Source organism: Myotis myotis, unplaced genomic scaffold (assembly GCF_014108235.1).
Source record: "Myotis myotis isolate mMyoMyo1 unplaced genomic scaffold, mMyoMyo1.p scaffold_m19_p_19, whole genome shotgun sequence".
Taxonomy (NCBI): Eukaryota; Metazoa; Chordata; class Mammalia; order Chiroptera; family Vespertilionidae; genus Myotis; species Myotis myotis.
In genome coordinates this window covers 13,422,078-13,437,625 of record NW_023416323.1, presented here as the reverse complement: position 1 = coordinate 13,437,625, position 15,548 = coordinate 13,422,078, and the positions used below count along the sequence as shown (strand labels likewise).

General features: G+C 45.8%; 1 protein-coding gene across 10 annotated transcripts in view; it reads left to right on the top strand.

The window, feature by feature from the left end:
* The window catches only part of SPG7 (SPG7 matrix AAA peptidase subunit, paraplegin), a 47,095-nt gene that overhangs the window by 27,116 nt on the left and 4,431 nt on the right, over positions 1–15,548 (top strand). For 6 of the 10 annotated variants that reach the window (XM_036345610.1, XM_036345613.1, XM_036345611.1 and 3 more), the window contains 6 exons: positions 5,817–5,941; positions 6,912–7,014; positions 8,591–8,701; positions 10,951–11,066; positions 13,290–13,446; positions 15,172–15,338. In XM_036345610.1, the coding sequence (XP_036201503.1) occupies positions 5,817–5,941; positions 6,912–7,014; positions 8,591–8,701; positions 10,951–11,066; positions 13,290–13,446; positions 15,172–15,338 (779 nt within the window). Of the gene's footprint in view, positions 1–5,816; positions 5,942–6,911; positions 7,015–8,590; positions 8,702–10,950; positions 11,067–13,246; positions 13,447–15,171; positions 15,339–15,548 lie in introns of those variants that run through there. The other 4 variants (XM_036345619.1, XM_036345612.1, XM_036345617.1 and 1 more) reach the window with 4 other exon arrangements.

Below are 15,548 nucleotides of genomic sequence, written 5' to 3'. Positions count from 1 at the left end.
CATAGGTCGATGCTCAACCACTGATCCAAGCTGGATGGGCAAGGTTTCAGGATTGATTCCCGGTCAGGGCACATACATAGGCAGTGGTTCGATCCCTGGTTGGGGCATGTATGGGAGGCAACCAATCGATGTATCTCTATCATATCGATGTTTTGATGTTTTTTCCTCTCTCTCTCTTCCTTCCTCTCTTAAAAAAAAAAAAAAAGAATTACAAAAGAAACCTAACTGTCCTTATACAAAGCTGCTTGGATGGATCTCAAGGAAAGTATGCTGAATGAAAAAAGCCAGCCTCTAAATGATACATATTATAGGATTCAATTTATATGAGAATGTCAAAATGACAAAATTCTAAAGGTGGAGAACAGATTAGTGCTTACTAGGGGTCAGAAGGGTGCGAGATGAGGGGGTGTGACTGTAAAGGAAGGTCTTCATGATGGTGGAATCTACCTGAGTCAAGGTAGAGGTTATAGGAATCTCGTATGATAATATTGGAGAGAACGAGGTGCACACAGAGAAACAAATGCATATACGACAGTTGATGTTGAATAAGGCCTGTGGACTGTGCAATGTGGGTTTCCTGGTTTTGACATTGCTCGGTAGTTACTCAACACGCCACCAGGAAACTGGGATGGAGGACTTCTCTACACTCTTTTTGCAATTTGCTGTGTATCTACAACTATGTCAAAATATAAAGTTTCTTTAAAAAAAAATTATTTTAGAGAGAGAGGAAGGTGGGGGAGAGAGAGAGAGATTGATTTGTTGTTTCACTTATTTATGCATTCATTGGTTGGTTCTTGTATGTGCCCAGACCGGGGACTGAACCTGCAATGTTGGCATATCAGGATGATACTCTAACCAACTGAGCTACCCGGCCAGGGTCATCACAATATAAAGTTTCAAAAATGGAACCCTAGGAGATCTGCACCCTGAGGTCCATATGACCAGGCCCAGGACTGAGAGGTCTGCTATACAGGGAGGTCAAGGTAACTTGTGATGACAGAGCTTTATTTATTTATATATTTATTTAAGTATGTTTTTATTGATTTTTCAGAGAGAGGATGGGAGAGGGAGAGTGAGATAGAAGCATCAATGATGAGAGAATCATCAATCAGCTGCCTCCTGCACAGCTCCTACTTGGGATTGAGCCCATAACCCAGCCGTGGGCAAACTACGGCCCGCGGGCCGGATCCAGCCCGTTTGAAATGAATAAAACAAACAAACAAAAAAAGACCGTACCCTTTTATGTAATGATGTTTACTTTGAATTTATATTAGTTCACACAAACACTCCATCCATGATTTTGTTCCGGCCCTCCGGTCCAGTTTAAGAACCCATTGTGGCCCTCGAGTCAAAAAGTTTGCCCACCCCTGCCATAACCCATGCATGTGCCCTGACGGGGAATCGAACCATAACCCCCTGGCTCAACTACTGAGCCACACCAGCTGGGTGATGGCAGAGCTTTGAGTGTCACTACTTCCATTTTTGCTTGGAGCTCATTGACATGGCGTCCACCGTTGCCTTGCTGTTGTTTTTCTTCTACAGCCACTCTTCCTGCTATTTTTCAACACTTTTTTCCTGTGTGTGTAACTTCAGATTTCTGTATTTACAACCTTGACCTGTGGAAGGAAGACATTTCAGAAATATGAGTGGTGAGCCCTCGCAGGTCTTCCCAACTAGCACTCTGGAATGAGTTGCTTAGGGTCCCCCTGGCACCGAGGAGTCTCTCGGGGAGTGAAGCTGCATCTGGCCAGATTGCCCCCTCCTGTCGCTTCTCGTTTTCCATGTCAGTGTTTCACTTTTCCTTAAATGGGAGTGTGAGCAAATGGAGCAGAGAAGTTGACTTGTCACATTTTTGCGTAGTGCTTGCTCCTTTTTTTAAAAAAAAAAAAATATTTTTATTGATTTCAGAGAGAAAGGAAGAGGGAGAGAGAGATAGAAACATCAATGATGAGAGAGAATCATTTATTGGCTGCCTCCTGCACATCCCCTAATGGGGATGTAGCCCACAACCCGGGCATGTGCCCATGACTGTAATCAAACCCAGGAAGGACCCTTCAGTCCACAGGCAGATGCTCTATCCACTGAGCCAAACCAGGTAGGGCTTGCTCTTGTTTCTAAATTTGTTTCACAAGTCAGAGTGATTTAAAGACATCACCTTTGCCTCAGTGAAGTGTATACCTTTCTGCATTCTCCACTCTTGGCACATGAACAGGACTGGACTCATCGTGGCTTCCTGGCTTACCGCACTCCGCAGTGCAGATGAGAGTGATGTCGCATATCTGGGAGATGTTTCTTTGAAGTTGTGGAGTGATTTTCTTAAGATGGCATGTGGTTTGGGCTGTCCTGGTAGCTGCTTTTCAGAGCCATGGGTGTCGGCTCCTCAGGTGGCTGCCTTCCCTGAGCTGGTGCATTTGGCTGGGTCCCTCACATTGTCATGGGATCCTGGAGTGGAGTGAACGACAATCATCCTTTAGGCGGCAGTGCCTGACGTGCTCTCAGGGTTTAATTCTGCGATATTTCTTCTGAATTTTACTTTTGTTAAAAGACTTTATGGTGGTTTAAAATTGTATTTGTCCATGTCAATTAGAGTTTTTTCAAGTTAGGAAAAGTTAGGTCATGGCATCTTTATTTATTTATTTATTTTTAAATTTTCATAAGTTTATTAAAATAATTTCACTTCATAATGACTTAAGGTATATTCAGGAAGAAAAGGGAGTTCCAAATGGGCATTTTATTAATAAAATATTTTACTACTTTAAAGGGGAGAAAAACAAATAATCATCTGTAGAAATTACAAAACGATACAAAGAAAGTGTCATATTTAGAAAACTAAATGTAGAATGGACAAGACAGCCTATGCTCTCTCTTTATCATGTCATATTATTTGAAAATTCTTTTTTTTTTTAATTAAATCTTTATTGTTCAGATTATTACATTTGTTCCTCTTTTTTTTCCCCCCATAACTCCCCTCCTCCCAGTTCCCGCCCCACCCTCCGCCCTCACTCCCCACCCACTGTCCTCATCCATAGGTGCACGATTTTTGTCCAGTCTCTTCCCGCATCTCCCACACCCCTTTCCCCCCCAGGAATAGTCAGTCCATTCCCTTTCTATGTCCCTGATTCTATTATAATCAACAGTTCATTCTGTTCATCAGATTATTTATTCACTTGATTCTTAGATTCACTTGTTGATAGATGCATATTTGTTGTTCATAATTTGTATCTTTACCTTTTTCTTCCTCTTCCTCTTCTTAAAGGATACCTTTCAGCATTTCATATAATCCTGGTTTGGTAGTGATGAACTCCTTTAGCTTTTCCTTATCTGTGAAGCTCTTTATCTGACCTTCAATTCTGAATGATAGCTTTGCTGGATAAAGCAATCTTGGTTGTAGGTTCTTGGTATTCATCACTTTGAATATTTCTTGCCACTCCCTTCTGGCCTGCAAAGTTTCTGTTGAGAAATCAGCTGACAGTCGTATGGGTATTCCCTTGTAGGTAACTGAGTTTCTTTCTCTTGCTGTTTTTAAGATTCTCTCTTTATCTTTTGCTCTTGGCATTTTAATGATGATGTGTCTTGGTGTGGTCCTCTTTGGATTCCTTTTGTTTGGGGTTCTCCGCACTTCTTGGACCTGTAAGTCCGTTTCTTTCACCAGGTGGGGGAAGTTTTCTGTCATTATTTCTTCAAATAGGTTTTCAATATCTTGCTCTCTCTCATCTTCTGGCACCCCTGTAATTCTGATGTTGGTACGCTTGAAGCTGTCCCAGAGGCTCCTTACACTATCCTCGCATTTTTGGATTCTTTTTTCGTTTTGCTTTTCCGGTTTGCTTCCTCGCATTTCAAATCATTGACTTGATTCTTGCGCTCCTCTGGTCTGCTGTCGGGAGTCTGTATAATATTCGTTATTTCAGTCTGTGTATGCTTAATTTCTAGTTGGTTCCCCAATATAACATCGAGGGTCTCATTAGTTTTCTTGTAGATCTCATTAAGTTTATCGGCGGCTTCTAAACAGTTCTTGAGAGACCTTAAAAGTGTGGTTCTGAACTCTATATCTTCCATTGACAATTTTGTCCTGTTTCTTTGTCTCCGCATTTTGTTATGCTTCCTTGGTGCACCCCCTAGTGGTCTTTGTTCACAGTCTTATAGTTAAATCTTGATTGTTGTAGCTAATTCCAGGGAGGGTTTGACCTCCAGGCCAAGTGGCTATGAGAATCAGCAGTGTCAGCAGTGAGAGAACTTCTGTCCTCTAGGGAGGTGCTAATCTAGCCTTTGCCTGAGGCTATCCGGCAAATGCCTCTGTGCAGGGCTTGGGCGGGGCGGGTCGCACAGGATCAACAGGGTGGGCCGGAGAGAGCAGTTATGGCGGCTCTCAGTCCTGTCCCCAGGGGCTCTGCCTCTCTGAGTCCCAGCACCCGCTGCAAAGCTCGGAGAGAAAGCTGCACTCGCTCTGACCGAAGCCCGACAGTCCCGCTTCTCCCGTTTGAGTCTGGGTCCCTAAAGACTCGGCTGTATCTGGAGCTCAGAGTGTGCGACTCCCTCCCGATTGAAAACGCCAACCGCGCCCTCCGCCACCAGCCCGCTCGGCGCACTCAGCACCTCAGAATTTGACTTCAGCACTGCGCCTCTTCTGAGTGTCCGTATGCGTTTCTCTTTCCTCCTAGTTGTAGGACTTCCACTCAGCCAGCGTTCCTGTGGTTCTGGGTGATGTCCGTTCCGTTTTTTAGTTTCACTTTTGAAGTAGTTGTTCAAGGCAGCAAACTCCGGCGTTAACCTATGCCGCCATCTTGGTTCTCCTGCATCTTTATTTTTTAAACTTTATATTATGGAACTTTTCAAACATCCACAAAAGCAGAAGTGTGCAGTGAGCCCCCATGTCTCAGGTCATCTTCAATATTGTCTGTGCTTGTCCAGCCCTAGTCCATGCACACCTCCCTCTCTTTTTCTTCTTCCCAGAGTGTTATTTTTTAAAACATATTTGTATTGGTTTCAGAGAGGAAGGGAGAGAGAAATAGGAACATCAGTGATGAGAGAGAATCATTGATTGCCTGCCTCCTGCACACCTTACACTGGGGATTGAGCCTGCAACCCAAGCGTGTGCCCTGACCAGAATCAAACCGTGACCTCCTGGTTCATAGGTCTATACTCAACCACTAAGCCGTGCCAGGGGGGCCCCAGTGTGTTATTTTAAAGTCAACCCAAAGTTCTGAACCTTAAATGCTCTGAATGTATTTCTCTACATTCAGAGAAATATCATGACTCAAATTAAAAATAAGTTATTCATACCATCCAGTGAGGTTCAGAGTCCTCTGTTGCTTCATGAATGTGTTTTTGCAGTTGTAGATCTGGGCCATTCATTGGGACGGCTTCTAGACTTGCTTTTAAATTCTCATGTGAGAAAAGTGGAACAGAAAACCCAGACCCTCAGACCAAGTGTTAGAGGTAGAATATTCCGGAATTCTCTGTGGTGGTCACTTTGGCTCAAGGAAATGCAGTGAGGAAGCATAAGAGGAGGACCCTTGCTCCCAGGGTCCACCCTGTTAGCAGTTCCCTCCATGGGTGCTTTGTGAATCTAGAGGATGGCTGTGGACAGCAGATCCCAGGTTCCCATCTGCGGTTCTGCCTCTGGGGAAGTAAATCCAGCAAGTTCTTGCTCTTGTGATGATTTTGGTAGAACACTCACGGGGAAGGATTGATCCTGGGTCGTGCTTGTAGACCTCTCTCGTGGACCCTGGCAGGAAATCTGTCCTGTGTCTAGGATGCCAGGGGGAAGGCCACAGTGTTGGGAACCCCTACCATAAAGGCCACTGTCTGTCTCTCAGGAATGGGCACCACTGACCATGTCATCGTCCTGGCATCTACCAACCGAGCTGACATTTTGGACAATGCTCTGCTGAGACCAGGCCGACTGGACCGACACGTCTTCATCGACCTCCCCACACTGCAGGTCAGTGTGGCCTGAGGCTGCCCTTGGCAGATGCAGTTGCTTATTCCCCCTGGTGCTTGTCTCCAGATTTTCTTTGGCTCACCACTCTTCTCATGGTTTTGCAGCTTTTTTTTTTTTTTTTTTTTTAACCCACATTGTTTTTCCCTTTATCCTTAAGTATCTGAGGTTGAATCGATATGTTTCAGTTGAGTTTTGTAGCATATTTTTTGGAGAGCCTCAGAATTCTCATCCTGACCAGCTCAAGTCCTTGATGCCATATGGTTGTGGAACATGAGCTCTGCAGCTGCCCTGAAAGCACGTTGGGAAGGGGTGGGAGATCTGTACCTCTTGGCCCCACCAACCTCCATATCAGGCGTCTGGTTGGATGTCCACCTCTGTGTAGTCAGGCCTTTGTGGTGGCCACTGAGGGAGCAGGAATCCAGCATGCAGGGATTAAAGGATCACATGTGTGGTGGAGACCACCATGGGTAGGGACAAGGTTTGGAGGGTGAACCTAACAATTGGTTAGTTGGTAACTGTTTCTGTAGGTACACACATGGGGGCACAGGTTACTGTCTCTGTAGGTACACACATGGGGGCACAGGGGTGTGGCTTATGGCACACCCCGTGCTCATCCTGAGTTCTCTTCTCAAACTGCTCCTCAGTCTAAGAAGCGGAGTGAGGCTACCCTCTGCCAGCTTCTGGAGGAGTGGCTGTCCATCTTCCTGACCGTAGGAAACATTTACATAGTTTCACATGTGCATGAATCAAAGGCTCCACAAAATTACTTACTTTGTTGCGTTTTATATTCTATTCTGTTTCCTTTTTTCCCCTTTTCATTTTGTAAGGCTGCTTGCAGCTCTAAATTGGTTTCACAAACTATGGTTGTGATTAATGATGAAGAAACTCCGGAGAGTGCCTCCCTAGTGGCTCCTATCTGTGTGGCAGATGTGCTGACCCACACTTGTGTCCTTCTCCCTGTCTTCGGTAGGAACGGCGGGAGATTTTTGAGCAGCACCTGAAGAGCCTGAAGCTGACGCAGGCCAGCAGCTTTTACTCCCAGCGTCTGGCAGAGCTCACGCCGGGGTTCAGCGGTATGGGAGCCGGTTCTTATTGGTCCTGAGGGCAGAGGGCAGGTGGTCTTTCCTGCATGTGAGTGCAGGCTTGCCCCGGGTACCCTCCATTCCCCTTCTCTGGGCAGCACAGCATGGTTGAGAGTGAGGTTGTGCACACAGAGCAGGCAGGAGATAGAAGAATTGCACAACATTTACTTCTCCCCAAGTGGTAGAACATCCAATGGTGGTCCTGTTGCCTGCATTTAGACTGCCCCATGTGTGTGTCCCCACTATGGGCAATCCTAGAAGTTCCGCCTTTAAGGCTCCCCATACAGGCCGTTTAGTTCCTGTCCAGCTTAGATCGTGAGATTCCGCTACTCCCACCAGCTGCTGCCATGGCTCGGCCTTGTCACTGCTCTCCCTCCGTCTCAGTTTTCATTGTAGACACAGATATCACAAATCAAGAATTTTGGGGGAACATTTTGCTTCCCAGCATTTGTCATCAGTTTGGCTCAATTAAACTCATAAAATTAAATTTAAAAGGATCTTTTTTCTATAAGACTCTCATTTTAAAGGGTAATGTACTTTTTTCTTTTGAATTTCTTAACTAGAATCTTTCGGATACTAGAGAGCCTTTAATTTTTTTTTTTTTTTTTTTAAGGCAGGAAGCCCCATTAGTTATTTTGTTCATTTGTTTTTTAATTGATTTTGGAGAGAGAGGAAGGGAGCAGGAGAGGTAGAAACATCCATCAGCTGTCTCCTGCACGTCCCCTACTGGGGATTAAGCCCACAACCCCGGCATATGCCCTGATTGGGATCGAACCAGTGACCTTTTGGTACATGGGATGATGAGCCACACCAGCAGGGCTGTTTTTGTTTGTTTGTTTGTTTGTTTTAAATATATTGATTTTTTACAGAGAGGAAGGGAGAAGGATAGAGAGTTAGAAACATCAATGAGAGAGAGACATCGATCAGCTGCCTCCTGCACACCCCCTATTGGGGATGTGCCCGCAACCAAGGTACATGCCCTTGACCGGAATCGAACCCGGGACCCTTCAGTCCGCAGGCTGACACTCTATCCACTGAGCCAAAATGGTTAGGGCAGGGCTGTTTGTTTTTAATCTTCATCCAAAGATATGTTTTTATTAATTTTTAAAGAGAGAGGAAGGGGGAGAGACAGAGAAACATCTATGTAAGAGAGAAATAGCCATCAATTGCCTCCAGTATGCTCCCTGGACCAGGGATTGAACCCACATTGGTATGTGTCCTGACCGGGAAACAAACCTGCAGCCTTTTTCGTGTACAGGCCGAAGCTCCAACCCACTAAGCACCTGGCCAGGGCTAATTTTTTATCCATCAGTGCACATATGAATTATTAGGTAGAATAAAACACCAGATGGTACATGGAAGAATGCTGATAGCAGTTGTGTAGTAAAGCAGTGGAGAAGGCAGAAAGACTAAAAGAGGATGGGAAGAGGTGGTTCTTTGGGTCCAGTAGAGCTGGAGCACTGGCTCACAGCCCTTATCATTTATTTGTGCAAGTCTCCTTTCCTTTCCTCCTCTCCATCCCTGAGGGAGCAGAACCAATACCCCTGCCATTCCGTTTTGCTGACAGGTGCTGACATTGCCAACATCTGTAATGAGGCTGCTCTGCACGCTGCACGAGAAGGGCACACATCTGTTCACACGTTTAACTTTGAGTATGCTGTGGAGCGTGTCATTGCAGGTATGAGGCACAAATGCCAAAAGTGAACTCAGGGAGGGTGGGAATGGAGGGAATAGGTCAAGCTTAGATGTCACATGGTGGACCTTATCAGCAAGGAATTATTGGACAAGAGGAAAATACATAAAGTGTTTGTATTTTTTATAATTCAGGGCTTGACACTATGACTTAAAACACTGCAAATTTGCATAACAGCAGACACTCTTCAAATCTATATATATAAAAGCCTAAGTGACTGTCCAACTGTTTGACCATTTGCCCAGTAGCTATGATGCACAATGACCATCAGGGGGCATACATTCTGACTAGTAGAGGAGGGAGCCCAATTCTTTGCAGAATCGGCCGTGGGTTAGGTTGCTGATGGGACTCTGTTGACCCCAAATCTGCTTCACCTGCAACCCGGACCCAGAGGAGGGAAGAGGGAGCCTGATTCCTCACGGAATCGGCCATGTCTTTGGTTGCTTCTGGGGGGAGGGCAGGAAGAGATTAACCAAAGATCTTATATGCATACTAGAGGCCTGGTGCACGGATTTGTGCACTGGTGGGTTCCCTCAGCCTTCCTACGGGGATTGTGTCGAAACTGGCTCTCCAATGTCCCCTGAGGGATCCCAGATTGTGAGAGGGTGCAGGCCAGACTGAGGGACCCCACCGGTGCACGAATCCATGCACCGAGCCTCTAGTAGAAGTATAAAAGGATCTTGCAAACCCAAATGTGAGTGGGGCTCAGCCCATTAGCCATCATGTGGTGCCTGAGAGCCAACTGCAAATGGACAGGCCACTGTGCATGTTGTCAGGGGTCTGCACTGCTGCTGCCCAAGGACAGAGGGAATGAACATGTGCTCAGGGCTGTGCTCTACTGGTCAACTCTGTCTCTGCTATTCCTGTGCTCTGCTTGGGACGTGAATGGGAGAGGTGTTTGGGTAGTGAGGGGCTGAGGTGTTTCTGTCAATGCTTAACCATTGCTGCTCAAAGTGGGATCTGTGGACTTCTATGAGGAGAGTAGGACTGAAAATGAGAGAAAGCATCTAGAAGCTTTCATAACTCCATGTGGCAGCATCCAGACATGAGTAGTACATCTTGTCTTTGAACAGGGTTGAGAACAGAAGTACTAGTCCAAGACACTGAGAATTTGAAAAAGGGAAACTGGTCCTTCCTACAGATGTTTGAGAAGCACAGGCTCTGCATGTAGGTAGTGAGCCCTCTGTCATAGCTGTCCCTACAAGAAGCGTGTTCTGATCACCCTCAGTTTGAGTTAAAATCTAGGACAAATGCCACCAGGTTCTCAGGCTGCAGCTTGGGAAAGAAGCAAACTTGTGTGAATAGAGAAAACTATAGTTGCTGTTTCTTCCTCTAAATTTGGTTTTGTATAAGCCATTTATTTTTACATGGAAATTGATTAACTTATAGTAATATTATCAAATCAGGAAAGTCTAAAGAAAATACTAATAGAATGCTGTCCCCCACATCCTCCCTCCCCTGTATGCAGTGCTTAGAACACGAAGAGCTCTCTTGTCCTTACTTCAGTGTGGACTGCCTGAGCTGGAACACATTTGTGTTGAGGTAAAGCCCATCTTGTGGGGCTGTGATATCATGTTTAGAGGCTCATATAATAAGCTCTGGTTGAAATGATTCGTCTGCCACAGCCAGTGCATCTTAGAAAGAATTTACAGCCTTATGGTAAATGTGGAGGATGATCCTCATAGCATGATATAATAAATACCCTGAACCTAGAGCTTGCATAAAATGGAAACTTAAGGATGTTTGGAAAATTTGGGACAGTGAATGAAATCTTAGCAATAATTTGAACAGGTGAAAAGTAAGGTAGTTACCAAGACAGGAGGTACTACTAAGGGTGAAAGAACTGTAGAATCACAGAGGCTGCAGTTATCCCTGCTAGCTCTGGGAGAAAAGCCAACAAACCTAGAATTTGGAGTGGATCCCATACTAATTCTGTCAGCCCTGCAGCCCCACCCAGGAAGCCTGCAGGAGCTGTTTGAATTATTCCAACATTTATGGAAGTGAGAACAAACATGCCCCCCTCCAACACCTCTCATACCCAATGAGTTTCCCTTTGAATTGGAGTAATAGTTGTGGATGGGGTCAGCTTGGGGCAGAAACACAGAAGGTGACCATCCCATGAGGATCTCACAACAACATGGTAAACAACTTGTAAGGCCGAGCAAGGAAGGTTTCTGCGTGCTTACACAGGATTATCCGTGGGCCTAAACTCAGAGTCCTGGGCATTCTTTCAGGGACGGCCAAAAAGAGCAAGATCCTCTCAAAGGAAGAGCAGAAGGTTGTTGCATTTCATGAGTCAGGCCATGCTTTGGTTGGCTGGCTGCTGGAGCACACTGAGGCTGTGATGAAGGTAGGGTGTCGGAGAGTGGGAGCCAGGGAGGGTCTGGGGTCATGGAGGCTGGGCACCCAACTGGCCCTTGAACAAAGCTGACTTTGGGAGCACCACTTGTTTGTGCTTGGTGAAAAGAAAGCACAGCCTGAGGTGGACCTGGGTGGGAACATGTGGAAGGTGACTGTGCAGGACCCCTCACCTTGGAATCAGAGGGTAGGAAGAGGTCTGACCTCTAAACCAGTTGGGTCCAGTTATGGGCATGACCATTTGAAATCCACATGACTATTTGGGGCCTTGCTTTCCATCTATAGTCACTCTTGGAATTAAGAACCGTCAGGTTTACTATCAACTGTAACATATGTGGATCTAATAATTCCGAATTGTAAAAAGAAGTGAGTTGAGTACACTTTTTTAAAAACACTACTCTTCCAGACATTTGTGAGTTAGATGAAAATTTGACAGTTCTCCCAAAATGTGTCGATTTGTGACCTTGAATGACCATTAAGGAAAATGTAAATGTTTGGGATGCAGGTGCCCAGTCTGTAAAGATGAGGGCATGGATTGTAATTGTACCCTCCACCAAAACAAGTGGAGTCACTGGGAGCCTGCACAGCTGGTTTGGTTCCACCAGCAAGGAAAGAGCTACATTGCAGTTCCCTAAGACCCAAACACAGGAACAATGTAGCACTTACCAGCCTGGTATGTGAGTGATTAATGTTGGACAATCAGTGATGTTAATTGTAGCAGTGTAGATTGTTTTTTTGTTGTATTATTTTTTATTGATGTGAGAGAGAAACATTGATTTGTTGTTCCACTTATTTATGCATTCATTGGTTGTTTTTTTTAAAATTGATTTCAGAGAGGAAGAGAGAGAGAAATAGAAACATCAGTGATAAGAGGGAATCATTGATTAGCTACCTCCTGCACACCCCACACTGGGGATCGAGCCCACAACCTGGGCATGTGCCCTGACTGGGAATCGAACTGTGACCTCCTGGTTCATAGGTCAATCCCTGAGTCATGCCTGGCAGGCGTGTTGATTGCTTCTTGTATGTGCCCTGACTGGGGATCGAACCTGCAATCTTGACGTATTGGGACGATGCTCTAAGCAATTGAGGTACCCAGCCGGGGCCACAAAGTAGATTGTTAGTCTGGGAATGTTTGATTATGTCCTTCTGACCGGGCCAGTTCCTTTCATATGCTCATTGGAGGGCTGAGTCTAGTGTTTTGTGACAGAGATAAGTGGATGCAACAGTCACTGAAGTAGGTGATTGGGGCTGGGTCCAGGGTGAGGCAGGTGGGACAGTTACCTATAGTGTGATATTTATGGGACACTAAAATATTCAGTAATCAAGTTAAATATTTTAAGCCTGGCTGGCATGGCTCAGTGGTTGAGCATCGACATGAACCAGGAGGACATGGTTCGACTCCCGGTCAGGGCACATGCTGGGGTTGCAGGCTCAATCCCCAGTGTGGGGCATGCAGAAGGTAGCCAATCAGTGATTCTCTCTCACCTTTGATGTTTTATCTCATAAATATTTTAATGCAATATCAACAAAATAAATATTAATGCAGAAAGATTCACAATGATGCAAATATCACTAAAATGAACTCTTCTCAGAATTTTTGCTTTATTAGATGGCTTTAAGACATAAACTAGTCATAATGAGAAAAACTCCCTCGAGAGCTCATACTTTGCTAGGGAAAGATAAGTTCTCATTGCTGTTTGGTTGTTATTTCCAGCCTTTTTAATTGTAGTTTAATTTAGTGTTGGATTTTAAGTTTCCCCTTTCAATTTTCCGGCTACTGTGAGGTGGTTTTCTTGCTGCGGTAACCCTCAGAAATGACACCTGCAACCCAAGTCTCTCCTTGTTGCTCAGGAGCAGGCCTTGTCCTGCTGGAGTTGTACACACACGTGGTGTTGGCCAGTGAGGAGGCTAAGGCAAGGTTACTTTCCTTGTCCCCCACATAACCTCTTGGTCCCTGCACTTCCTGGTTGCTTCACCTAAGAGCTCCTGTCTTGGCGGTTCTTTACTTCATATATACCTAGTAATGTACAAGGAGACATACCCACAATGTGTGAGTCATTCTCTTTAATGATACTAGCTTTTTATAAAAATGGGGATAGTGCAGATTTGCTTAACAGCTTTGAAACCCTCTGATTAAAGATCTCATATTTCTCACCTTCATATTTAAAGCCCACATCCTGCCTGCTAACTCAGGCCACCTGACGTTCTGCAGGTCTCCATTGCACCTCGGACAAACGCTGCACTGGGCTTTGCTCAGATGCTCCCAAGAGATCAGTACCTCTTCACCAAGGAGCAGCTGTTTGAGAGGATGTGCATGGCCCTCGGTGGTCGCGTGTCGGAGGCCATCTCCTTCAATAAGGTCACTACTGGTGAGGAGTTGACCCTGCAGGGTCTGGAGTTCTTACAGTGCTTTTACATCCATTATCCCCCTGCATGGGGGGCGGGATAGGGGAAGTATATCTGATGAAAGGATTTGAATAGTAGGTTGCAAATATCCTTTAAACCTCATTAAGTGTGTTTTTGTTTAAAACAATTTTTTTAAAATATATTTTTATTGATTTCAGAGAGGAAAGGAGAGAGAAAAACATCAATGATGAGAGCGAACCATTGATCGGCTGCATCCTGCACACCCCACACTGGGGATCGAGCCCCCATCCTAGGCATGTGCTCTGACTAGGAATCGAACCATAACACGCAACCAATGAGCCCGGCTGGCTGGGTTCATTAAGTGTTTTTTAAAGATGAGCTATGGTGAAAGGAGATTTGAAACTAAGCAAGACTTCTAAAATAATTTATTTGTTACAAAAACTTTTACATACATGTAGACTATAAATGCATTTAATTGGCTAATTATTGGTAATTCAAGCAACTTTACTGTTCTCATGCTGTTATTTCACTGGGGTGCCTAGAGAGCAGGCAGCAGACTTTCCCTGATTGATCCCCGGCATTGGGGTTCAGTGTTGACAAGTATGCCCTGGGTACACCTGGACTTGTGCTCGAGAATTGCTGGTGAAGCAAATGCAAATATGCAACCCACATAGTTTTTTACTTTTTTTTGGGGGGGGGACAGGCAGAGAGAGAGACATTAATTTGTTGTTCTACTTATTTATACATTGCATTTCTTTTCTTTTTTTTAACCATAAAAGAAAAAATTTATAAAATGGATTTCAACAAAATTTAAAACGTTTGCACTTTGAGCCCTGGTCGGTGGTGCTCAGTGGGTTGGGGCATCGTCCCATGCACCAAAAGTTTGCAGGTTCGGTCAGGGCACATGCCAGGGTTGCAGGGCCAGAGTAGGGGATGTGCAGGTGGCTGCTGATAGATGTTTTGCTCTCACATCAATGTTTCTCTCTTTGCCTCTCCCTTCCTCTCTCTGTTGACCTCTCCAAGACAACTTGATCCAACTTCCTTCTTGAAAACTCCCTTTGTTTAGTCTTTGGTGCCACACTCATTTTGATTCTTCAGTCCGAGGTGCAGGGGCTGGAGGTGGTGCTGGGGGTAGGCGATCGCTGGGCTGTGACCAAAGCCATCTAGGCTCTGCTGGGCTGTCCTGGGCAGGGCATTCTAGTCCCGACTGTGAGGGGTGGGAGGGTGACGGAGCCGGAATGGGGAAAGGAGTGCGGGGTTGGGGAGAGGGGGACGGGGAGGAGAAGGAGGAGGAGGCCGCCGCAGGAAGGGCTGCAGGCTCTGCACCCACCGCTGGCCTCTCGAAGGCTAACGCACCGAACGGGCGGCTGGCGGGCGGACTGACGAGCACGGGCAGTTCGGCAGCTGCAGGGCACAATCTATACATTGCATTTCATTCATTGGTTGATTTTTTATGTGCCCCAACTGGAGATTAATCCCGCCATCTTGGCATATTGGGATGATGCTCTAACCAACTGAGCCACCTGGCCAGGATCTGAATAATTTTTTGGACAAAAGAGCATATTTTTAAGTTTCCGGTCTCTCTCTTAAGGAATAGTAACAGGATACAGTTGTCCCTTGGAGACTCTGCATCTGCTGTCTGGCTGAGGTGTTTGCCAGTGGGGTCCCCAGGATGCCCTGACTCTGCACTCCCAGGAAAGAAACCTTTTCTTGGCCCTATTCTCCAGGAGCACAGGATGACCTGAGGAAGGTTACTCGTATTGCCTACTCCATGGTGAAGCAGTTTGGGATGGCATCGAGCATTGGGCCCATCTCCTTCCCTGAGGCTCAGGAGGGCCTTGCAGGCATTGGTCGGCGCCCCTTCAGCCAGGGCCTCCAACAGATGATGGATCACGTGAGTCCACAGGCCTTGCTGCTGCACCTGTGCTCCATTCAGCCCCACAGTGTGGTAGAGGGCAAGTCTTTGTATTCAGAGGAGGCCTCCCACGGTGCCCTGTCCCTGAGCCTTCACATTGGGGCCTTTCCTCCTGACCTCTGTTGTCTCTCTGAACTGCTTAGTGTGTGTTCTTGGATGAGGACCCCTGTGTGGCTCCTGATGAAACTG